Raw genomic sequence first — 26,900 nt, 5'->3', positions numbered from 1 at the left:
TATCCATGTTGAAACCCTGCCCCCAATGCCATGAGCTCTGATTTTACTCACCAATCGCCTATGTGGCACCTTATCGAATGCCTTCAGAAAATCTAGGTACACAACATCCACTGGCTTACCCTCGTCTAACATCCTTGTTACACCCTCAAAAAACTCCAACAGATTAGTCAAGCATGATTTGCCCTTGGTAAATCCATGCTGGCTCGGCCTAATCCTATTTCTGCCATCAAGATGTGCCACTATTTCGTCCTTAATAATGGACTCAAGCATCTTCCCCACGATTGACGTTAGGCTAACAGGGCGATAGTTCTCCATTTTCTCCTTCCCTCCCTTCTTGAAAAGTGGGATAACATTAGCCACTCTCCAATCTTCAGGAACTGATCCTGAATGTAAGGAACATTGGAAAATGATTACCAATGCATCCGCAATTTCCTGAGCCACCTCTTTTAGAACCCTCGGATGCAGACCATCTGGACCCGGGGATTTATTAGCCTTCAGTCCTACCAGTCTACTCATCACAGTTTCTTTCCTAATGTCAATCTGTCTCAATTCCTCTGATATCTTATGACCCTGGCCCATCCATACATCTGGTAGATTGCTTGTGTCCTCCCTGGTGAAGACAGATCTAAAGTACGTATTAAATTCTGTTGCCATTTCCCTGTTTCCCATAACAATTTCTCCCAATTCATTCTTCAAGGGGCCAACATTGTTCTTGACTATCTTCTTTCTCTTCACATAGCTAAAAAAGCTTTTGCTATCCCCTTTTATATTCCTGGCTGGACTGAGCTCATAACTGATTTTTTCTCTCCGTATTGCTTTTTTAGTTAAGATCTGCTGTTCCTTAAAACTTTCCCAATCATCTGTATTCCCACTCATCTTAGCCCTGTCATACTTCTTTTTCTTTAATGCTGTACAATCTCTGACTTCCTTTGTCAACCACTGTGGCCCCTTCCCCCTCTTTGAATCCTTCCTTCTCATTGGAATGAACTGCTTTTGCATCTTTTGTATTATGCCCAAGAATATCTGCCACTGCTGATCCACTGTCTTTCCTGCCAGGGCATTCGCCCATTTAACTTTGGCCAGCTCTTCCCTCATGGCTCCGTAGTCTCCTTTTTTTAATTGCAACACTGACACCTCTGATCTGCCCTTATCCCTCTCAAATTGTAGATAAAAACTTATCATGTTATGATCACTACTTCCTAATGGCTCCTTTACTTCAGATCGCTTATCAATTCCTGTTCATTACACATCACCAAGTCCAAAATAGCCTCGTTCCTGGTCGGCTCAAGCACAAGCTGTTCCAAAAATACATCCCTTAGACTCTCCACAAACTCCCTATCCTGGGGTCCAGCACCTACCTGATTCTTCCAGTTCACCTGCATGTTGAAATCTCCCATAACGACTGCATTACCTTTAGCACATGCCAATGTTAACTCCCTAATCAACTTGTACCCAATATCCACGCTACTGTTTGGGGGCCTGTACACAACACCCATTAGGGTCTTTTTACCCTTACTGTTCCTCAGCTCAATCCACACAGACTCTACTTCCCCTGTTCCCAAGTCACCTCTTGCTAAGGACTGAATCTCATTCCTCACCAACAGGGCCACCCCACCCCCTCTTCCCATATTTCTGTCTCTATGATAGCACGTATACCCTGGTACACTCAATTCCCAGGCCTGATCCCCTTGCAGCCATGTCTCCGTTATCCCAACAATATCGTAGTTCCCCATTTTCATCTGAGCTTCAAGCTCATCTGTCTTATTTCTGACACTACGCGCATTCAAGTATAGAATTCTTAGCCCATTTCTCCTCTCTTTGCTTGAAACACTGTCTACTGTACCTAACCCAGCTCCTTGAACTTCCATCGGGCTAATTGCACCCTGAATTTTGATGACCTTCTCAAGATCACCCAAACCTTCTACACATTTAACCCCATGCTCCTTCTGACCAACCCTCTGGATCTGGATCCCTGCCCCCTGCACATCTAGTTTAAACCCCCCCCGTGCAGCACTGGCAAACACTCCTGCAAGAATGTTAGTACCCCTCCGGTTCAGATGTAGACCGTCCCTTTGAAACAGATCCCATTGTCCCTGGAACAAAGACCAATTATCCAAAAACCTGAACCCTTCCTTCCTGCACCATGCTCTCAGCCTCGTATTAATGTGCATAATCATTCTATTCTTCGCCTCACTCGCACGTGGCACAGGTAGCAATCCCGAGATTGTCACCCTGGAGGTCCTGCCTTTCAGCTTCACTCCTAACTCCCTGAACTCTCTAAGCAGGACCCCCTCACTCACCTTACCTACATCGTTGGTCCCTACATGGACCACTACATCTGGGTTCATGCCCTCGTTCTCAAGAATAGCCTGCACCCGATCTGAGATGTCCCGTTGTCATGTTTGATGTCATGTTATTAGCCTGAAATTTAGAATGAGATTAACAAATCTGTTTTCATTTTTCTATTTTGTACGTTTAAAGCACATTAATCTTGTATTGATTTGGAAAATACTTTGTTTTAGCATTATTGATGATTAATCAATTTGAACTGCTGCATAATATTTACTTTTGTACAGAAGTAAGCCATATAGCTTATTGGTACAAACAGAATTTACAGATACTGGAATCTGGAGCAAGTAGTAACTGCTGGAGGTACTCACAGACCAGGCAGTATGTATGGAGGGAAATGAATGGTTGGCATTTTGGGATGAAACAATGAAGGGTCTTGACCCAAAACATTGTCATTCATTTTCCTCCTTAGTTGCTGCCTGACCTATGAGATCCTCCAGTTAGTATATGGATAAGTTGAAGAAGCTTTTGTGCGGTTGGATTGTGTTGTCTTTACTATTGACATAAGTATGGGTAAGGGCTTTTTGAACATCATGTTGTGATTGGAATAAAACAGAACTGAAGCCTGTTTAAGCAAAAGAATCTAACTAGTGGTTAAAGAAGTTTACCTTCTTAATATTATTAAAGCTTCCTATTCCAGATTTCAATTTTCAAAAATGCTCTTTCTGAGAAATCAATTGTACTAACACTTGGTAATTGGAAAATTTAGGATTAGATCATTCTGCAATTGTATTGCATTGAATATGTGAAATGATTGTTAACCAGTCATAAATTCTATGTATGTGCCAACAAATACAGAATGACTTCCTGAATCGCGCTGATCACTATGGTACCACACAATCTTCTGACACTTATTGTGCTGAACATTGAATTAGTAGAAGCTCTTATCTATAGATTGTTACAAACAGGTCAATTTCTGTGTAGCATTATAATGTTTGCTTTATTTAGATCAGACTTCGTGACACATATTAGTATCAGTTGTGCCATTCGGAGATGTGAATTTAAAAATTTGCATTGCCCTAGATTTCTGGAGGTTTGTTATCATTAATACATTTTATCTCTGGCTAAAATCCAGAATCACATGTGGACGACAAGACTGTGTGCTTAGTTCCTTGCTGTACTCCCTTAACACAAGATTGTGAGGCCAAGCGCAGCTCCAGTGCAAGTTTGCTGACAACACCACTGTGATAGACCGAATCAAAGGTGGTGACAAATCAGCACATAGGAGGTAGATTGAAATTCAGGCTGAGTGATGCCACAAGAACAACCTCTTAATGTCAGCAAAACTAAGGAGCTGATTATTGACTTCAGGCGGAGGAAATCGGAGATCCATGAGCCAGTCCTCATTGGAGGATCAGAGAGAGTTAGCAACTTTAAATTCCTTGTTTCAGATGTAAGTAGAGGGCCAGAGTCACGTCTACTTCCTGAGGAGACTGAAGTCCTTTGGAGTAAGCAGGCCTCTCCTTCACATGTTTTACCAGTTTGTTGTCGCCAGTACAGTCTTCTTCGCAGTGGTGTGCTGGGGCAATGGCATTAACACAGGCGGGTCAACAGGCTCAATAAATTGATTAGAAAGGCTAGCTCTGTTATAAGAGTCAATCTGGACAAGAGTTAAATATGGCTGTGGTAGAATAAAGGACCCAGTGGAAAATCCTGGCAATTCTGGATAATGTTTCTCACCCTCTGCATGCCACCTTGGCTGAATAGAGGAGCACATTTAGTAACAGACTAAGACAACTGCACTGCTCCAAAGAGCACTATATGACATAATTCTTACCTTTGGCATTAGGCTCTAAAATGAGTCAACCTATAGTTGGGGAAGTAATGACCCCCTTCCTGTTAGATTGTGGTAACTTTTTTTTTAATTCTTTCTACTTCTCTTCTAATGTTTATATTTGTGCATTTGTAATGCTACTGTGACACTAAATTTTCTTGGGGATCAATAAAGTTTCTATCTATGTAACTACAATTATGAAGAAAGTATGGCAGTGCTTCTACATCCTTAGAAGTTTGCAAAGATTCAGCATGACATCTGAAACTTAAATAGATGTGTGGTGGAGAGTGTATTGATTGGCTGCATCACAGTTTGGTATGGAAAAACCAATCCCTTGAAAGGAAGATCCTACAAAAAGTAATGGATACGGCAAAGTCTACCCCCAGTAAAGCCCTCTACATCACTGAGGATATCTATGTGGAGTGTTGCCACAGGAAAATAGCATCCATCATCAGGGACCCCCACTACCCAGGTCATGCTCTCATCTTGCTGCTATCATCAGGAAGGTACAAGATCCTCAAGATTCAGACCACAAGGTTCAGGAACAGTTATTACCCCTCACCATCAGGCTCTTGAACCAGAGGGGATAACTTGACTCAACTTCACTTGCCACATCACTGAACTTTCTTACAACCTGTGGAATCACTTTCAAGGACTCTTATCTTATGTTCTTGATATTTATTATTTTTGAATTTTTTATTATTATTATTTATTTTTCTCTTTATATTTGCAGAATTTGTTGTCTTTTGCACACTGGCTGTCCACTCTGTTTTTGCGGTCTTTGACTCTATTATGGTTATCAGACTTATCGAGAATGCCCGCAAGAAAATGAATCTCAGGATTATATGTGGTGACATTTAGTACTGTAGGAAAGTCTTTCTATCTGTCTATCTATCTATCTATCTATCTGTCTATCTAGCGATCGTTTAAAAATATTACTAATTGTTCCTGAAACTGCATGACTCTGCACTTGGTGCATGTACTTAATCACTGACTGATGCAGCGCAGAAACTGGCCCTTTACCCTTCTGAAATTCAGACACTTAATTACACTAATTTTATTCTGACCATCATCCCATCAAGTTCCACATTCCTCTTCTCCATTTCTTCACCCCCCCCCCAGCAGAGATTTCATGTTTCACCTACACATTTGAAACTCAGTGGCTACCTGTACCTCTGATTGTTAATGCAAGTATCTAATCAGACAGTGGTGTGCCAGCAATTCAATGTGTAAAAGCATGTAGACATGGTCAAGAGATTCAGTTGTTTTTCAAACCAAATATCAGAATGAGGGATAAATGTCGCTTAAGCGACTTTGACTGTGGAATGATTGTTGGTGCCAGATGTGACGGTTTGAGTGTCTCAGAAAATCAGAATCAGAATCAGGTTTATTATCACTGGCATGTGACATGAAATTTGTTAATTTAGCAGCAGTTCAAATCAATACATAATCTAGCAGAGAGAAAAAATAATAAGAAATAAAACCTAATAAATAAACAAGTAAATCACTTACGTATATTGAATAGATTATTTAAAAATGTGCAAAAACAGAAATAATGTATATTTAAAAAGTGAGGTAGTATCCAAAACTTCAAAGTTCAATTAGGAATTGGATGGCAGAGGGGAAGAGCTGTTCCTGAATCGCTGAGTGTGTGCCTTCAGGTTTCTGTATCTCCTACCTGATGGTAACAGTGAGAAAAGGGCATGCCCTGGGTACTGGAGGTCTTTAATAATGGATGCTGCCTTTCTGAGACACCGCTTCCTAAAGATGTCTGGTGTACCTTGTAGGCTAGTCCCCAAGATGGAGATGACTAGATTTTCAACCTTCTGAAGCTTCTTTCAGTCCTGTGTAGAAGCCCCTCCATACCAGACAGTGATGTGGCCTGTCAGAATGCTCTCCACTGTACAGCTATAGATTTGGATATTAATAGAAATTGCAGATTTCATGGGATTTTCATGCACAAGTCTCTAGATTTTACAGAAGATGGTTTGAAAAACAAACACATCTAGTGAGTGGCAGTTCTGTGGATGAAAATGCTTTCTTTGTAAATGAGAGGTGTCAGCGGAGCATTTCCAGACAGCTTCAAGCTGACAGGAAGGCGACAGTAACTGAAAGAATCATATGTTACAACAGAGATGTGCAGATGTGCATCTCTGAATGCACAACACAGTGAACCTTGAAGTGGATGGGCTACAGTAACAGAAGATCAGAAATATACAGAAATGAACTCAGTAGCCACTTTATTAGGTACTTCTTGTTTTAATAAATTGACTGCTGTGAGTAACCTAATAACTAACCTAACTAACCTAATAACGTGTTCAGTTTTGGGATGTTGGAATAAATCAATGTGGTCAAAGGGAGACCATACAAGCTCAATTCTGATAGCATTGGTCAAAATTAAAGCTGGGTTTTCAGAGCTTTGAAGCGGCAGCTCTTCCAGCTGCATTGCTGTGATGCCTTTATGGTACGCTTTGTCATTGCTTGACAACCTCTTACAAAATAGCATATTATTTCCATTAGCTCCTGCTACTCCATTTTAGATTTATACCTCATGCTGACCTTGCACATTTACAATTATCTCTGTGCTTTTCTTTGCCTTGCCAATTACTTCCACATTCCAAAGCTAGGCAGGTTGGCAGGTTAATTGGCCAGTGTAAAGTGTCTGAATGCAGTGATTCCACACTTTTGGTCTCTCAAAGTGCTATGTGTATCACATGCTTATCTTGCTAATCTTAATGAACTGCACAAAGTCACTCATTGCCTCCTGTCTGCTTCTCTCAAAGTATATGTATTAACTTGTGGATAATACTCTTGTCATCTGGAGTTTTTTTTGTGTAGATAAGGGGACACAGTTGGTGTTTATTGAGTTTTTACTTTTTTTGGAGCATTCCCATTAGTTATCTCTGAGCATTATTGACTGATAATAAATGTACTTTGAATCTCTAAATCTCGACTTGCATTTCCTCTGCTCCTTCCCTCCAGCTCCAGAAATGATTTTAGATAATTACACCTGTTTCATCTGCATAATAACTTTGACAGATCTGGCCATTGAAAAAATAAACTTGTATAGAAAAATAAATTATGTATAATACCTTATACTTTGTAAAATATGTCTCAAGGTACTATTGAGTGCAGACATTGTTGTTCTGTATTAAGTTATTTATGGCTTTTCCCTCAATGCCTTGATTTGAGTTGGATTTGGACACTTTTGTTTTATGCTAATTTATCTTCCAAAAGCCCTCCATTGTTTCATTTCCTGTTGTCTCATTTAAAATCCTTGCTCTTTGTTTTTCAACATGTAAAGCATAAAACTGGTCAGAACAAGATGTCTTCATTGCTCTCCTTAGCTTCTTTCATGAAGTGATTAGTTGTTCACTAACTTAATTTTCATGTTAATTCTTCATCTCACCCCCTTCAAGTTAAGAGTTCATAAATTTAAGCAGATGTCATGACAACTAGTTTAGCTCTCGATTGCCAGATCTAATTGGATCTGTAAAGCAGTGTTCTGCAGTGGCGTAAGCTTCAAACCTATCCAGAAACAAACACTGTAAATCCAGATCTGATCCGAGCCTGAGGATTTAACTTTGGTAACATCCTTACTCTGAATTAAATGCCTATAGTGATTGAGTCGATCACCAAACTTAATGCAAAATGCTTTCTGGGCTTTCTGCCAAAAATAACCATATAACAATCACAGCACGGAAGCAGGCCATCTCAGCCCTCCTAGTCCGTGCCGAACTCTTAATCTCACCTAGTCCCACCTACCCGCACTCAGCCCATAACCCTCCACTCCATTCCTGTCCATATATCTATCCAATTTTACCTTAAATGACACAACTGAACTGGCCTCTACTACTTCTACAGGAAGCTCATTCCACACAGCTATCACTCTCTGAGTAAAGAAATACCCCCTCGTGTTTCCCTTAAACTTCTGCCCCCAACTCTCAAATCATGTCCTCTCGTTTGAATCTCCCCTACTCTCAATGGAAACAGCCTATTCACGTCAACTCTATCTATCCCTCTCAAAATTTTAAATACCTCGATCAAATCCCCCCTCAACCTTCTACGTTCCAATGAATAGAGGCCTAACTTGTTCAACCTTTCTCTGTAACTTAAGTGCTGAAACCCAGGTAACATCCTGGTAAATCGTCTCTGCACTCTCTCTAATTTATTGATATCTTTCCTATAATTCGGTGACCAGAACTGTACACAATATTCCAAATTTGGCCTTACCAATGCCTTGTACAATTTTAACATTACATCCCAGCTTCTGTACTCAATGCTTTGATTTATAAAGGCCAGCGTTCCAAAAGCCTTCTTCACCACCTTATCTACATGAGACGCCACCTTCAGGGAACTATGCACTGTTATTCCTAGATCTCTCTGTTCCACTGCATTCTTCAATGCCCTACCATTTACCCTGTATGTTCTATTTGGATTATTCCTGCCAAAATGTAGAGACTCACACTTCTCAGCATTAAACTCCATCTGCCAACGTTCAGCCCATTCTTCTAACCGGCATAAATCTCCCTGCAAGCTTTGAAAACCCACCTCATTATCCACAACACCTCCTACCTTAGTATCATCGGCATACTTACTAATCCAATTTACCACCCCATCATCCAGATCATTTATGTATATTACAAACAACATTGGGCCCAAAACTGATCCCTGAGGCACCCCGCTAGTCACCGGCCTCCATCCCGATAAACAATTATCCACCACTACTCTCTGGCATCTCCCATCTAGCCACTGTTGAATCCGCTGATGTTTTAGAACCAGTCTGTGCAGTTTTATCCTACGTGCCCCTTCTTCTTGTTAACATCTAGACTTAGCACCCTCTGATTTCTCATATCTCTTAGCCACCTGATCCAAAGCTAAGTTGATTTCTGCGTGTGCACTGATGACACAACTGCTTCTCTCAACGTATACAATGCCAAGTTGTCAGACTGCTTTTCTGAAACTTGAAAGCGTAAAATACATTTGAATCCATTCTGGGTTCTCAGAGACGTGGGCGACACCAGGCAAAGAGTTGAACTCCACTGCAGTCAATAACCTTGTTGCTTGGTACGTTCTTTAATAATCATAATAATAATAATAGTAATAATAAGTACTTCATTGATCCCAAGTGGGAAATTATTTTGTTAGAGCACCAACATTTAAAAACACATTTAGCAGTAATAACAAGTATCAGAATAATATTAACTAATAATATGTACAGAATAATAATATACACAATTTACTGATGTGCAAAAAATGTATGGAATAATAAAATGTACTCTGTGTTCTGTGTTCAGAGATGAACTGTTGTATATGCTTATTGCATTTGGTAGGAAATATATTTTGGAATGATCCTTGTTACAGCGGAGCTGAATAGGTCTGTTCGAAAAGGGCTCTGCTGCTTATTCAGTAGGTCATGGAGAGGATGTGCATGACTGTCCATAATGGAAAACAGTTGGTTTTGTGATCTCCTCTCCACCACTAATTTAGAAGAGTCTGGGTTGTAGCCAAGAATGGATCCAAATTTTTACATGAGTTTACTTAGTTTTTGTGCATCACCAGCACCAATGCTGCTCCCTCAACATAAAGCCGCAAAGAACACTGCGTTCACTACAACAGACTGGTAAAAGATCTCCAACATCCTGCTGCACACATTGAAGAGTCTCAGCTTCCTTAGAATATAGAGTCTGTTCATCCTCTTATAAGGAGCCTTGGTGTTGGTTTTCCAGTCAAGTCTGTTGACAAAACCATAAGTTTGTTACCATAACCACTAAGTTAGGGTGTCAATTCCAGTTCATTGAGAAGAGTAAATCAGTAGAATTCATTGCCACAGATGCTTATGGAGGCTAAGTGATTGGGTATATTTAAAGTGAAGGTTGATTGGTAAGAGCATCAAAAGTTACGGGGGGGGGGGGGGAGAAGCAGGAGAATGTGTTTGAGAGGGGGAAATGATTAAATGCCAGAGCAGGTTGAGTGGGCCTAGTTCTTCTGTGTCTTATGGTCTAAGTACTTGGCAGACTTAAATTTGAAATCCAAAACAATTAAGATATTGTCATCAACTGAATGCTTGATAAATCCTGTAAGTAGAAGATTATCAATTCAATTTGCAGTAGATCTGATGAAAGTTCTGCAGTTGTACTATGCACACCTTGAGTGGTGTGAAGTTAAATAAATATTAGGAAAAGAAAGTTTCATGAATATCCAGATCTTCATGGTGCAAAAGCCTGAAGTGAAGTGTTTGTTCAATTCTGCTAGAAATGTGAAGTGAATGAATAATACCAGTGCCCTTTAATGGTCCATACTGATTTGGAAGCTGATCTTCAATCTGTTTCATGTGATCATTAAAAGCCTTCACCATCTGGGTCGCACTCTCTTTGCATTACTATCATTGGGGAGAAGGTACAGGAGCCTGAAGACTCACTCAAATGTTTTAAGAACAGCTTCTTCCCCTTAGCAGATTTATGGATGGTCTATGAACACCACCTCATTAGTTTTTTGTACTATTTCTTCATTTTGTAGCTTACAGTAATTTCTGTGTTGTGCACTATACTGTTGCTGCAAAACAACAAAGTTCATGATATATGTCAATGGTATACTGATTTCGAAGTGGTTACTATTTGCAATGCACTTAATATCTGTTTTAAATGAGGTTTTCCCTCCATCACTGAATGAATCTCTGGAGTAATCTGCTACACTAACATTTAACTGATAGTAAATCCATAGGATTTTTAATCTAAAAACCTATCAGAGAAGGAGACACTTTGTTATATCTTGCCTTTTCAAGGGGACCATGTATAATGCTGTTCGTGATGAAATGTTGCTGATATATGGTGTGGAGAGGTATGGATGATCAAGGCCTTATTTTGCGAAGACCATATAGAGACATAGGAGCAGAATTACGCCATTCGGTCCATTGAGTCAGTTCTTCCTTTGTTCATGGCTGATTTGTTAACCTTTTCAATCCCGTTCATCTCTCCTCGTAAACTTTGTCACCCTCACTAATCAAGTACCTATCAACCTCCATTTTAAACTTACCCAATGATTTGGCCACCACAACCATCTGAAGGACTGAGCAGCTGTACACCAGAATAATTCAAATCCTCTTGCATGTTTTGTGAGAGTTTTCTTATTTTCAAAGGTTCAAATTCCAATTTAATGTCAGAGAAATGTATACAATATACATCCTGAAATGCTTTTTCTTCAGAAACATTCATGAAAACAGAGAAGTGCCCCAAAGAATGAACGACAGTTAAATGTGAGAACCCAAAGTCCCACCCCAGCTCCCTGCTGCTGCGCATAAGCAGCAGCAAGTAATGATCTCCCCTCCCTCCACTTGCAAAAAAAAAAGAGGGAGAGGGAGGTGTTCCCCATTTCCACAGTGAGTGGGAGACATAACAACCCGCTGGTTTACAATGTTAAAAGTCAGTTTCATCACTTTTTTCGACCTTGGGTCTTTGGGCCCACAGCGAAGATCTTCCGGCCTCCCCGATGACACACAAGTCTCCTGCCATGATACCGACCCTCGAACCGCCCATCTCCAAAGCCCCGAGATCTTAGGCTTCCAAACAGGAGCGAGGCTCTCAGGCCAAACCCTTGCCATGTTGAATAACAGCCTGTTGTGGAACCCCAAGAACAGGTCCCATTCCCACAAAGAACTGAAGCCTGCGTGTAACTTCCAGGTCAGGGTCTTCAAAAGAACCCTGAAAAGGAAAAATTAAGATATTAAAGGAGCTATTTCCAAAGATGCAAGCAAAGAAATATCTGCTAGATATTTTTAAAGACATTTATGGTGGATGAGATTGTGGGATCAAACCAGAATTTAAGGTAAATGAAGTGCCACATGTGTCATTTTGTGCAAAGCTTGGAAGCTTCAAATACGATGAGATATTTTTGATGCTAGGTCAAAAGAAATGCATTTGCAAAGAAGGCACTATGGAAAGTGATGGTTCATAATTCAAGTTGAGAGGATGGTTGGGCCAAATGGCTAATTCTGCTCCTTTGTCTTATGATTGGAAAGTCGAAAAAGTAATTGAACAAATCATGTAGAAGCAAAATTCTAGATGCTTGAAATAGAAGTCATGTATCATGAGAAGAGGGTCAATTTGTACTTCAGGTCCATAATGAAAGGTTATTGATGTGCTAAGTCTGTTGCAAAAGGCAGGATTTCCCAGTGACTACCCATTTCAATTTGACTGCCCATTAAAGAAATGTTTGTTCATGGCCTCCTCTATTACCATGAGGACATCAAACTCAGGTTGGAAGAGTAACACCCTGTAGTCTGTCTCCAACCTGATGGCATGAATGTTAATTTTTGTAGTTTCTGGTAATTTCTCCCCCTTCCCTCCTCTCTTTTTTAATTCCCCATTCAGGCTTCTCACCTCCATCTAGTTCCCCCCCCCCCCCCTTCCATTCCCTTTCATGGACCATAGAGTAGATGCCTTCTTCCTCACCCTTTACCTCTTCCACCTATCACCTCCCAGCTTCTTTCTTCACACCCTCCCTTCCCCCACCCACACACCTACCCCCTTATCTGGTCTCACCTATCACCTGCCAGCTTGTACCCCTTCTCTTCCCACCAGCCTTCTTATTCTGACTGCTCCTTCTAGTCCAGTCATGATGAAGGATCTCATCTCAGAATGGTGACTGTATATCTGTTTAACTTGACCCCCATCATTGTGTATGTTGTTTAAGATTTCAGTATTTGCAGAATCTCTTGTGTTTATGATGTGAATCCCAGTTATGTTACTGTATTTATAGATAGTGTCTGACCTTTCTTGGATTATTTGTAATTATGAATTAATAAACTATTGCCATTATATTTCACAATCAGGATCAAAATCATGATCAGGTTTTAATATCACTAGTGTATGTTGTGAAATTTGTTTTGTGGTAGCAGTATATTGAAATACTTAATTTTAAAAAATATAAATTGTAACGAATATATACTGTACACACATTAAATTAAGTAGGCAGTGCAAAAAGAGAGCAAAAATAAAAAAAAAAGTGAGGTTGAGTGCATGTGTACATTGTCCATTCAGAAATCTGATGGTGGAGGGGAAGAAGCTGTTCCTGAAACAATGTGTTTATGTGTCCTCTACCAGCTCCCTGATTGTAGCAGTGGGAAAAGGGCATGTCTTGGGTGATAGGGGTCCTTAATGATGGACATCACCTTTTTGAAGAATCGCCTTTTGAAGGTGTCCTTGATGCTTAGGAGCCCTGTGATGGAGCTGGCTGAGTTTACAACTTTCTGCAGCCTTTTCTGATGCTGTACAGTGGCTGCTCAATACTAGACGGTGATGCAGCCAATTAGAATGCTCTCCATGATGCACCTATAGAAATTTGTGTGCCTTTGGTGACATACCAAGTCTCCTCAAACTCCTGTTGAAGTATTGCTGCTGTTGTGCCTTCTTTGTAATCGCATCAATATGTTGACCCCCAGAATAGATCTTTAGAGATGGTGACATTCAGGAATTTAAATCTGTGCACCCTTTCTACTGCTGATTCCTTGATGAGGACTGGTGTGTGTTCCATTTACTTCTTCCTGAATGTCTCATCAATTCCTTGATCTTACTCACTTTGTGTGCAGTGTTGTTGCTGATCTATATCATTCCTCTATGCTGTCTCTTCAACTTCTGAATTTCTGCCAACAATAGTTGTGTCATCAGCAATTTTATAGATGGTATTTGAACTGCGTCTAGCCACTGAGTCATGGGTGTGAAGAGAGTAAAGCAGTGGGCGAAGCACATATCCTTGAAGTGTGCCAGTGTTGATTGTCACCAAGGAAGAAATGCTATTTCTGATCTACCCTGTTTGTGATGTCCCGGTGAGGAAGTCAAGGATCCACTTGCAGAGGGAGGCATAGAGTCCCAGGATTTGAAATCTGTTGATTAGAACTGACGGTATGATTGTGTTGAATGCTGATCTGTAATCATTAATCAGAGGAGCCTGAGGTAGATATTGTTATTGTCCAAGGCTGAGTGTAGAGCCAGGGAGATTGCATCCACTGTTGACCTATTGTGGAGATAGGCAAATTGTAGCAAACCCAAGCCCTTGCATTGGCAAGAGTTGTTCCGGCCACGACCAACATCTCAAAGCATTTCATCACAGTAAGGTTGAGTGGACCTGGGTGATAATAATTGAGGAAGCTCACCCTGTTCTTCTTTGGCCTTGGTATGATTGTTGCCCTTTGAAGCAGGTGGGAACCTTCAACTGAGCAGTGAGAGTTTGAAAAAATCCTTGAACACTCCTGCCAGTTAGTTGTCACAGATTTTCAATGCCCTACCAGATTCACCATTAGGGCCTGTTACCTTACGAGGGTTTTCCCTCTTGCAAGATATTCAGATTTCAGTCTCGAGACAGATTACAGGGTCACAGAATGCGCAGATTTAGTTTTATTCTCTCTTTCAAAGCATGCATAAAAGACATAGAGCTCATCTGGGAGTGAAGCATCATACCCATTGTAGGAAGTAGAAGAAGAAGAATAGCCCTTAACTCAGCAGTGGAGTTATTGGGGCACCGTCATGATGGTGTTTCCGTAGCTATGCTTGTTTTTACAAGGCCAGGTTGCTGGCTCGACCTCAACCCGACCTGAATTTGAACTTGGGAACCTTCGGTCCAGAGCCCGGTGCTGATATTATTGTGCCACCAAGCGGGACGTTGTAGGAAGTAATGGCCTATAAACCCTGCCATTTGATTCCATCTCTATATTCAATAGGAATTGTTTTCTTTTGCCCTTAATATAATCTTCTGAAGATCATACCTGGACTAATTGTATTGTTCTGGATCACTGGTCTTGAATACCAGAGATCTAGTCCTTGGCAGACTATGAATCTCTTGATTCATCCGTGGGTTTTGGTTTGGCTATGTCCAGTTTGTTTTCGAAGGTACACACTCATCCGCACAGGTGTTAATGAGGTCAGTAACAACAGTGGTGTATTCATTGATTATTTGGTAGTCCACTCACTCAAAGCAGTCCTGTAAGCTCTCCTCCACCTCTCTTGACCATATCTTCTTGGTTCTCACCACTGGTGCTGCAGTCTTTAGTCTTTGCCTATACGAATAAAAGTACAGACAGTTGATTGGACTTTCCAAAGTGGGCACATGGAATAGCACAGTAAGCATTCTTGACAGTGCAAGAAAGTTTGTGAACCCTGTAGAATTTTCTCTATTCCTGCATAAAAATGACCTAAAACACGAACAGATCTTCACATGTCCTAAAACTAGATAGAGAACCCAATTAAATAAATAAGACAAAAAATATACTTGTCCATTTATTTATTGAGAAAAATAATCCAATAGTACAAGTATTTGTTGGAAGAAGTATTTGAATCTCTGGGGTAATGCCTTTACAAAAGCTATTTAGAGTCAGGTGTTCCAGTCAATGAGATGAGAGTGGAGGTGTGAGTTGTAGAGGTGCCCTGCCCTATAAAAACACACATAAAGTCAGGTTACTGAAAGATCCTGCTCTTCTCAAGAAAGATCTGTTTATGTGCACCATACCTTGATCAAAACAACTTTCAGAGGGCCTTGGAAGAAGAATTGTGTGATGCATGAAGCTGGAAAAGGCTACAAAAGCATTTCTGAAGACCTGGGCATTCATCAGTCCACAGTAAGAGAAACTGTGTACAAATGGAGGAAACTCAGTGCTGTTGCTACTCTCCCTGTGAGTGAGCATCCTGCAAAGCTTACGCCAAGAGCACAACATGCTGAAGGAGGTGAAAAAGACCCCAAGGGTAACAGCAAAAGACCTGCGGAAATCTCTAGAATGTGTTAAAGTCTCTGCTCATGCGTCCACTGTAAGAAAAACACTGAACAAGAATGGTGTTCATGGAAAGACACCACTGAGAAACCACTGCTCTCCAAAAAAAACTGCACGTCTCAAGTTTGCAAAAGAACACCTGGATGTTCTATAACACTTCTGGGATGGTGTTCTGTGGACTGATGAGACAAAAATGGAACATTTTGGAAGAAATGCATATTGCAATGTTTGGAGAAACATTTTGGTGCAAGTCTCAAGGTTTGCTGGATCTTGGTGGCTAGAGGTAATATTCACTTCTTGTTTAATACTTTACTGGCAGCCTTGGTGGCTTTTGTGGCAATATCTTTCTTAGTAATTGACTTGATCACACCAACAGCAACTGTCTGTCTCATATCACAGACAGCAAAGAGACCAAGAGGTGGATATTTAGAAAAGCTCTCGACAGACACGGGCTTAGTTGGCATCATGTGAACAATGGCAGTGCACACCAACAATAAAACCTCATTCCAACTGTGAAGCATGGTGGAAGGAGCATCACGATTTGGGGCTGCTTTGCTGCCTCCAGGCCTGGAAAGTTTGCAGTTGTTGAGGGAACAACGAGTTCAAAATTTGAACAAGACACTTTACAGGAGAATGAGAGGGTAGAGGTCCGCACCTGAAGCTTAATAGGAGCTGGATAATGCAACAATGATTCGAAAGGCAAGAGTAAATCAACAACAGAATGGTTTAAAAATTTGTGTTTTGAAATGGCCGAGTCAATGTCCTGACCTTAATCCTTTAGAAATGTTTTTTTTTGAGAGGTGAACTGATCTTTATTGATACTTAATCTTCTACAGCTATCAAATGATACAAACTTCAACAAATTGATATATATATACATTTAATAAAGCTGAAGAAAAAAAAAGCTGATCGTAGTATATGAAAATGAAAAAAAAATTTTATAAGGAAAAGAAGGAAAAAAGAGAACCCCAACTAATTTAAAAAACCCCCACTAACTACAAAAAAAAAGAAAAAAAAGGAAAAAAAAACATTAGGAATCAACCCCAGGAGCAATATGTCTTACCATTTTATATATATCTCTCCCTCTCCTTCTCCCTCTCTCTCTCTCTCTCTCTCTCTCTCTCTCTCTCTCTCTCTCTCTCTCTCTCTCTCTCTCTCTCTCTCTCTCTCTCCCCCTCCCTCTCTCTCTCCCTCCCCCTCTCTCTCTCCCTCCCCCTCTCTCTCTCCCTCCCCCTCTCTCTCTCCCTCCCCCTCCCTCTCTCTCCCCCTCTCCCTCTCCCCCTCTCCCTCTCTCTCCCCCTCTCCCTCTCCTTCCTCTCTCTCTCTCTCTCTCTCTCTCTCTCTCACTCTCACTCTCTCTCTCTCTCTCTCTCTCTCTCTCTCTCACTCTCTCACTCTCTCTCTCTCTCTCTCTCACTCTCTCTCTCTCTCACTCTCTCACTCTCTCACTCACTCTCTCTCTCTATATAAATATACAAAAAGAATCATTAACCACCAATTCTTGTTTACATAGAATAAAATTGGAAGGAAACCATATAAAATAATTCAAATTAAATGATAATATTTGGCAAAAGAGCCCCATCTTCTCTCAAAATCAAATCGAGGATCAAAAGTTCTACTTCTAATTTTTTCCAAACTGAGACATAACATTACTTGAGAAAATCATTGAATTAATGTAGGGACAGAGGTATCTTTCCATTTTAATAAAATATCCCTTCTTGCCAACAATGTAACAAATGCAATTGCATGTTGATCTGAAGATGAAATACCCTGAATATGATGCAGAAGTATTCCAAATAGAACTGTCAATGTATTAGGTTGTAAATTAATTTTAACAGCTTGAGAAATTGTAGAAAAAGGATTTCCAAAAAGATTTTAATGAAGAACATGACCAGAACATATGTGACAAAGTGGCTACTTCAGTTTTACACCTATCACAGTAATTGTCTATGCTAGGAAATATTTTGGATAGTCTGTCCTTTGTTAAATAATAACGGTGAACAATTTTAAATTGAATTAAACAGTGATTGGGACATAGCAAAGAAGAATTTACCATTTTCAGAGCTCGCAACCAATCTTCATTAACAAAGGTCATATTAAGTTCTCTCTCCTAATTTTGTTTGATCTTTGGTGAGAGGTTCTTTAGAAATGTTGTGGAAGGACCTGAAGGAAGCAGTTTATGTGAGGAAGCCCACCAGTGTCCCAGAGTTGAAGCAGTTTTATCAGGAGGAACGGCCTAGAATTCCTCCAAGCTGATCTGCAGGACTGATCAACAATTACCAGAAATGTTTGTAGTTTTTGCTGTTCAATGGGGTCACGCCAGTTACTGAAAGCAAAAGTTCACATACTTTTTCCGACAAATATATGCATTGTTGGATATTTTTCTCAATAAATAAATGAATAAGTATAATGTTTTTTTGTCTTATTTAATTGGGTTCTCTTTATCTAGTTTTAGGACTGGAGTGAAGATCTGATCACATTTTAGTTCATATTTATGCAAAAATAGAGAAAATTCTGCAGGGTTCACAAACTTCCTGGCACCACAGTAATAGTGGTCAAGTGTGCTGGCTCCTCAGGTTCCACAGGTGATATGTGGGTGGTAGTTGTTTAGAAACTTATTCAAGCTGGCCTGATTGAAATCCCCCACAATGATAGGGAAAGCGTCAGGCTGCGCTGTTTTATGATTGTTGTTTATGGTGTCCTGCTCCTGCAAAGCCTATTCAATGTTGGTTTGTGGTGGAATGGACACTGCTACCAGGATGATGCTGGTAAACACCTTCAGTAAATAAAGTGAACGACACTTGCCTGCTAGATGTTCGAGGTTGGGTGAGCAGGACTGAGGCAGAACTGCCATGATTGTGCACCACAATAGGTTAATCACCACAATGAGTTAATTATAAAGCATACTCCACCTCCTCTACCTTGAAAAGACTGAGCTATTCTGTCATGTCTCTATGGAGAATGGTGAAGTCAAGGGCTACAGTGCTGCATGGAAAATGCTGGATCTAAGCCATGTTTCTGCAAAGCAAAGTACACAGTCATCTCTAATGTTCCTCTAATACTTCAATTTTGCTCTGAGGTCTTCAATTTTATTTTCCAGGAACTACATTTGCTAGCAGGATAGTTAGAAGTAGGGGTCTTGAGCCTCTGCATTTCAATTTACATCCAGATGTGCTCAGCACCGTGCTTCCGTTTTCTTAAAGAGGAAATGCATTTGTGACCAGAATCTGCTGTCCAAATAATGATAGGCATTTTAATTGTTGTAAAATAATGTTGCTTACTGAAAAATTTATTATACTGTGGAGTACTCAGTTGTAGTAGCCCTAAACAGGAATAGTTGATTCCCGTTGGAGATGAACGCAGAGTCAGTTAACATTTCTGCTGAGGTTGGACTTCACCTCAGTTTTTCCATCAGGATATGAATAAGACTCATTGTTTTCTGACCTTGTTAAAACCAGAGCAAGAATCATCAGCTTTAGCTTTAACACTGGTGATGGTAACAGTAACTGAAAAACTTAACACTTTGGTTGTGGAATAGCATCTTTTGACAAAGGTGCTACCTGTATGTTTTTATTTCAAATTTGTAGTGTGTGTGTATATATATGTGTGTGTGTGTGTGTATATCTATATATATCTATCTATATATAGTTCAGAATACAGGTCAAGTAAAGAGCAGAAAAATGGTAAAGGTAGAAATTGGCAATTTGTGTTTATCCAAAGAACTAGTTTTCCGATATCCTCCATGTTTATATAAGATAGTTGAAAATACGTGTTAGGAAGGCGTTTCCTTTTGTTAGAGAATCTCAAACTTAGGCTGGGGGGGGGGGGAGGGTGTCGCTGTATAAAATCGGCTGTTAAAATCAGGAGTAGTGCTAAGTTTTTCTGCAGTGGTTATGCAGTTTTGGAACTCTCCTTTAAAGGGTGATGGAAGAAAACTCCATTTATATCAAATGTGTCAGGAAAAATTTAAGATGGAGGTAATTACTTGGTATGCAAAAGGTTAAGTCTACTGTGGGAATTGGAATTTGGAGGTGATTTATTGCTGTCACATGCACTGAGTGCAGTGAAAAGGTTGTTTTGTTAACTTCATACAGATCAGATGATTATACAGTGTACTGAGGTAGAACAAGGTAAGATAATAATGCAGAAACATCTACAGGGAAAATGTCTGGGTGGTGGGGGGTCTTTGATTATGCTAGTTGTTTTACTGAGGCAATTAAGAAGTACAGATAGAGTCCATGGAGGAGCGGAGGGTAGTTTCTGTGATGTGCTGAACTGAGCCTACAACTTTGTGCAGTTTCTTGCAATTATGTGCAGAGCATTTACCATCCTAAGCTATGATGAATCTTGATAAGATTCTTTCTGTGGTGCATCAGTAAAAATTGGTAAGGGTGGGCATTGACATGCTGAATTTCTGTACACTCCTGCAGAAATAGAGGCATTGATGAGCTTTGTTTGCCGTACCTCCGATGTGGTTGGATCAGAATTGGCTAATGGTGACGTTCACTCCAAGGAAATTGAAACTCTCAACCACAGCATCTTTCCTGTTGACAGGAGCATGTGCAATGCCCCCCCATCTTGGCTCCCTTCCTAAAGTCAATGACACTGACAAAACTGTCTTTTTCATGACACCATTACGATTAGCTCTTAATCTCCTAATCTACTTTTAACTAATCATTATTTGAAATGTGGCTCACTATGGTGGTATAATCTGCAAACATCGATGGTGTTAGAGCAGATTCTGGTCACAGTCATGTGTACAAGGAGTAGAGTAGAAGATGCAACATTGTAGAGCAGCCGTGTTTAGAATAATTGTGCTGGAGGTATTGCTGTCTGTTCTTACTGATTGCTTTCAAGGTGTGTAGGCCTTTGCCTTGTGTGGTGCCCCTCTCTTTTGATGAGTGTCTGTGGATGGTGTCACGGTTCTGTTTTCATGGATCAGACTGATCCGTTAGTGGACTGTGGAGTTTTTCAGACTTATGGTTTTTATATTCTGTGTTTTTTCTCCCATTTTGTTGTGTGAGTGGAGGGGGTTTGGGGGGGGGGGTTGATGTTCTTCTTGTGTTTTGCTAGCTTTTTTGTGCAGTGAAGAGGTTGTTTGGGGGTTGAAGTTCTTGTGTTTTGTGCAGGGGCAAGGGTTTTTTTTTTGGGTCTATGTGCTACCATTTTGTGCGGGGGTGGGGGTTTTGGGCTTTGATGATCGGGATGCCGTTTTTTGTGCAGAGGGGTAGGGTTTGATGTTTCTCTCTGACTTTCATGTTCTTTATTTCGTGGCTGTCTGGAGAAGATGAATCTCAGAGTTGTAAATAGATATATACTTTGATAATAAATGAACCTTTGAACCATTTAGTCAGGAAGTCAAAGATCTAGTTGTAGGAGGCACTGATTCCCAGCATCTGCAGTCTGGTGATCAAGGCAGAGCTGTAGTCAGTAAACTAAAGACTGATATCGGTCTCTAATTGTCCATGTGCCCCAGAGAAGTGTGCAGGAACGAGAACAGGGGTCTGTGCTTAACCCACCCACAGCTCTACTCTCTGTACACACATGACTCTGTGGCTAGGCATAGCTTCAATACCATCTATAAGTTTGCTGATGATACAACCATTGTAGATAGAATCTCAGGTGGTGATGAGAGGGCATACAGGAGTGAGATATGCCAACTAGTGGAGTGGTGCCACAGCAACAACCTGGCACTCAACGTCAGTAATATGAAAGAGCTGATCGTGGACTTCAGGAAGAGTAAGATGAAGGAACACATACCAATCCTCACAAAGGGATCAGAAGTGGAGAGAGTTAACAGTTTCAAGTTGCTGGGTCTTAAGATCTCTGAGGATCTAACCTCGTCCCAACATATTGATGGAGTTATAAAGAAGTCAAGACAGCAGCTATACTTTATTAGGAGTTTGAAAACATATGGCATGTCAACAAATACACTCAAAAACTTCTGTAGTTGGACCATGGAGAGCATTCTAATGCTGCATCACTGTCTGGTATGGAGGGGCTACTGCACAGGACTGAAAGAAGCTGCAGAAGGTTGTAAATCTAGTCAGCTGCATCTGTCTACAAAGTACCCAGGACATCTTTCGGGTGCGGTGTCTCGCAAAGGCGGCGTCCATTATTAAGGACTTCCAGCACCCAGGGCCTGCCCTCTTCTCACTGCTACCATCAGGTAGGAGGTACAGAAGCTTGAAGGCACACACTCAGCCATTCAGGAACAGCTTCTTCCCCTCTGCCATCTGATTCCTAAATGGACATTGAATCTTTGAACGCTACCTCACTTTTTTTTAATATACAGTATTTCTATTTTTGCATGTTTAAAAAAAAATCTATTCAGTATATGTAATTGGTTTACTTGTTTGTTTATTATTATTTTATTGTATTATTATGTTTTTCTTTGCTAGATTAGGTATTGTATTGAACTGCTGCTGCTAAGTTAACAAACTTCATGTCACATGCTGGTGATAATGTCTCATGTGGGTGAATTCTTGTGGTTCAGGATTGTCTGGAAGGTCAGAGATAATGCATGCCTTGACCAGCCTCTTGAAGCACCTTATGATGTCAGAGCCACTGGGGGTATTTCTTAAAGCACATTATCTTGTTTTTCTTAGGTACTGGGATGAAACAATATTAAAGCAGGTGGAAATCAAAAGATTGAAGCAGGGAGAGGTTAAAAAGGCTGCAAGTCAAGTCATCACCTGGGTCAGATCCTTTCTGCGGGTTCATTCTCCATTGATTGATTTTACATCTGCTGCAGTGAAAGTGTAGATTGGAATGCAGAGATGAGGTAACTTACTGAATGGTTGAGCTGGCTTCAGAGGCAGAGTGTCCTGTTCCTGCTCCTTATATGCATGTTGTATGTCCAGAGATTGGATAGATATTGAAAACCAGTACAAAGTTACAAATAGACTCATCTTAAGTGTCTCACAAGGCTGTGGTGGGTGTCTCACTCTTCTCTACTTGCCTTATGCCAATGATTGTGTGGTTAAGCATAGTTGTAATACCATATTTAAGTTTGCTGATGACACCACTTTGTTGGCCGAATCAAAGGTTGTGATGAATCGGCATATAGGAGAGAGATTGAAAGTCTGGTTGGATGGTGCCACAACAGCAACCTGTCAGTCAACATCACCAGAGCTGAAGAGCTGATTATTGACTGCAGGAGGAAGAAGCCAGAGGTTGATGAGCAAGTGCTCATTAGGGGATTGGAGATGGAGAGGGTTAGTATATTTAAATTCCTTGGCATCATCATATCAGAGGATCTGTCCTGGCACCAGCACCTAAGTGCTATCACATAGAAGGTATGGCAGCAGCTTTACTTTTTTAGAAGTTTGTGTTTATTTGGCAGGTCAACTTTGACAAACTTCTGTGGATGCACAGAGGAGAGTATCCTAACTGATTGCACCACAACCTGGTATGATATAGAAAGGAATATCTACAGAAGGTGTCAGATACAGCCTAGTCCATCACAGGAAAATCTCTGTACATCATTGAACACAATTACTAGGAGCGCTGCCACAGGAAAGCAGTCAAGGACCCCTACCATCAGGCCATGCTCTACTCTCATTTCTGCCAACAGCCAGGAGGTCCCACACCATCTGTCCTACAAGCAGAATCAGAATCAGGTTCAATATCATTGGTATATGCATGCCTGTTTCTCTGCTGTGAAACTTCTGCTTGGGAGAGACCTTGCTGATACAGCATGACCACCTTGTGACTTCTTGTTATGCTCAGTCTTGCCATAGTGTAAGATTTGGTGATTTGAAGGTTAAATTGTCACATCTTTCACACCCTCACCTTTTAGTTTGATTCTTCTTTACCTAGTTTGATTCCTTCTGCACCCGTTTCTATTTCAGTTAATCATTTAGTTCATTCAACTCATTATGTCATTGATCATTGGCATCCTGGTTTTGCTTTGCTTAATCATGTACTAGGTTATAAACCTACAAAGTAATCAAGTTTGTATTTGAAAAGTAGTCTATTACTTAATATGATACTTCTTTTAACGAAATACAAAAATTTCTCTGTAACATTTAATTTTATTTGGAACATAAATGCTTGGAAATCTAAAATTTGCTCTTTTCTACTAACACAGAAGACAAAATATAAACATCCAAAACAAAATTTAGCTAAAAATTCTTGGGTGCCTAAGACTTGTATTTGAATTAAATAAATAGGCAAAAAGAGAGCAAAAAAAAAATAAAAATAGTGACGTAGTGTACATGGGTTCACTGTCTATTCATAAATCTGATGGTGGTGGAGAGGAAGCTGTTTCTAAAATGTTGAATGGGTGCCTTCAGGTTCCTTTACATCCTCCTTGATGAGAAGAGTGTTGGGGAAGGTGGTCCTTAATGACGGATGCCATCTTTTTGAGGCATCATCTTTTGAAGATGGCCTCAATGTTGGGGAGGCTGGTGCCAATAATGGGAGCTGGAGTTTGCCATTTTCTGCAGCCTTTTCTGATCCTGTGCAGTGCCCCTCTATACCAGACAAAGATGCAAATCAAAATACTCTCTGTGGTACATCTGTAGAAATTTGTGAGTATCTTGGTGACATACCAAGCCTTCTCAAACTCTGAATAAAAATTAGCTGCTGTATGCCTTCTGTATAATTGCTTCTATATGTTGGGTCCAGGATAGATCTTCAGAGATTTGTCACCCAGGAACTTGAAATTGCTCACCCTTTCCACTGCTGATCTCTTGATGAGGATTGGCATGTATTCCCTTTCCCTTCCTGAAGTCCACAGTCAATTCTGTGGTCTTCCTGATGTTAAGAGCAAGGTTGTCGTTTCAACACCACTCAACCAGCTGATCTGTCTCACTCTTGTACGTTTCCTCGTAAATGTCTGAACTCTGTCAACGATAGTTGTGTCATCGGCAAATTTATAGATGGTGTTTGAGCGGTACCTAGCTGCACAGTTGTGGGTGGAGAGTGAGTAGAGCAGTGGGCTAAGAGTGCATCCTTGAGATATGCCACTATCAATTGTCAGTGAGAAGTAAGTGTTATTTTCAAAATGCTTTTGTCTCTGTCTAGATGCTGGGAGGATAAATACAGCCAGGTAATCAGGCTTCCCAAAATGCGGGTGTGGGATGGCATGGTAAGCGTTGTTGATGGTGGTGTAACATTGGTTAAATGTGTTGGCTCCTCTGGTTCAACAGGAGATATGTTGGTGGTAGTTGTTCAGAAACTTCCTCAAGTTGGCTGGTTGAAATCCCCTGCAATGATAGGGAAGGCGTCATGGTGTACGCAGTTTCGTGACTGCTGATCATGGTTCTCAGCTTTGCTAGTGCCTGCCGGAATTTCGCCTGAGGTGGAATGTACGCTGCTATCAGGATGTTGGCAGAAAACTCACTTGCAGATAAAATAGACGACATTTGACCACTAGATGTTCCAGGTTGGGTGAGCAGGACTGAGACAGAATTGTTACATCTGTGCGCCATGATCAGTTAATCATGAGATACACTCTCCCTCTTCTACCTTTAAACGACTCAACTGACCTATCTCTGTGGAGAATAGTGAAGCCATCGGGCTGCAGTATTGTGTTCGAAGTGTACTGGGTGAGCCACGTTTCTGTGAAGCAAAGAACACAGCTGTCCTTTATGTCCCTTTCGGTACTGCAGTCTTCTGAGGTTTTCAGTTTTATTTTCTAGAGACTGTGTATTTGTCAGCAGGATAGTTGGGAGTTGAGGTCTAAGAGCTCTGCGTTTCAATTGTAGCTGTAGCCCAATGTGCTTTCCTGCTTCTGTTTTCTTAAAGGGGAACTGCACTTATGACTGAGTCTGTTGATTTTGAGGATTGATAGGTTTTTTAAAAACATCTTAAAATGATGTTGCTTACTAACGTACCCATTGTTGTGACTGTGAATTTCAGCTGTAGTAGTTTAAAAAGAGCATATTTGATGGTGTTCTTTATGTTTATTGTGTCCTTTAAGGCTGATTTATACTTCTGCGCATGGGCTATGCTGTAGGTCTGATTTATACTTCTGCGTAGGCTCTACGCCGGAGCGAGTATGCGTTGGTGTGCGCCAAAGCGCTAGTTGGTGATGGGGTTTCTGTGCCACTGTGTTGAGTTTCTTCGTGAGAGACATGGACGAGGAAATGCACTTCAAACATTTTTGCATGTCAGCAGGTAGATTTGACGATTTGGTTCATCTGTTTTGCATTGGTGTACAGACATGGTGGAGAAGAAGCAACCGGAAATGCGATGCTACCAAGTGGACCAATCACAGTTGTTGTGGTCTGTGTCACCGTGACACGCGAGTTACTTTTTTGGGGAGGTGCACATCACCCTACGGCGTAGGGTATGCGGTACCTACGGCGTAGATTCGATGCAGAAGTATAAATTTCTGGAGTAACTACCATTTATCTTGAATCTTGATTGGTTTCAGTTTTAGGCTTTGATTATACAGCTTCAGGTATGATAACCTGATTAAAATAATAAAGAACAGCTAACACCATTCATATTGACAGTACAGCAAGCTGTAATGATGGTCAAAACATATGTGCTCATTATCTTGTAACTTTTTTCTAATATCTGTTTTCGAACAATTGATTTATCTCAGCCTTAATATCTCACATATTTCAATGATTGAGGAACAGCTTTTGCCAAATAATATACTTCGATGCTCTGTGACATTTTAAAATGTAATTACTCATAAGGAAAGAAACTAGTTCTGTAAATTGCTTAAGTAATGCATATAGGGTATATATAAAATCGGAGGGAATTATTGTTGCACTCCAAAAAGTCATGTTCATCCATGGAATTGAACAATTCTTCAAAGAATTATAATGCCGAAAGTTGACACAAAGTGAAACATACTACTTCTTTGTTATTTGTACCCAGCACCATTTCATTTGTCTGCATGGTACAGAGTAGATAATGCCTGATCCAACGCACACACAATACTGGAGGAATTCAGCAAGTCAGGCAGCATCAATGGGTATCAATAACAGTAGATCTTTCGGCCCATGCCCCTTCATCAGGACTGGAAAGGATGGGGGCAGAAGCAGAATAAGGATGGGT

General features: G+C 40.6%; 1 protein-coding gene across 5 annotated transcripts in view; it reads left to right on the top strand.

Moving 5' to 3' along the window:
• atrn (attractin) overlaps window positions 1-26,900 on the top strand; it is a 398,356-nt gene that overhangs the window by 27,437 nt on the left and 344,019 nt on the right. The window contains exon 1 of one of the 5 annotated variants that reach the window (XM_059965723.1): window positions 22,646-22,665. The exons of the other annotated variants lie outside the window; for them this stretch is intronic. Within the exon in view, the coding sequence (XP_059821706.1) occupies window positions 22,661-22,665 (5 nt within the window). The 5' untranslated portion in view covers window positions 22,646-22,660. Of the gene's footprint in view, window positions 1-22,645; window positions 22,666-26,900 lie in introns of those variants that run through there. 5 annotated transcript variants of the gene reach the window in all.

This window comes from Hypanus sabinus, chromosome 3 (assembly GCF_030144855.1).
Source record: "Hypanus sabinus isolate sHypSab1 chromosome 3, sHypSab1.hap1, whole genome shotgun sequence".
Taxonomy (NCBI): Eukaryota; Metazoa; Chordata; class Chondrichthyes; order Myliobatiformes; family Dasyatidae; genus Hypanus; species Hypanus sabinus.
The sequence above is the reverse complement of the archived record's forward strand: the minus strand, read 5'-3'. Positions and strand labels throughout refer to the sequence as shown.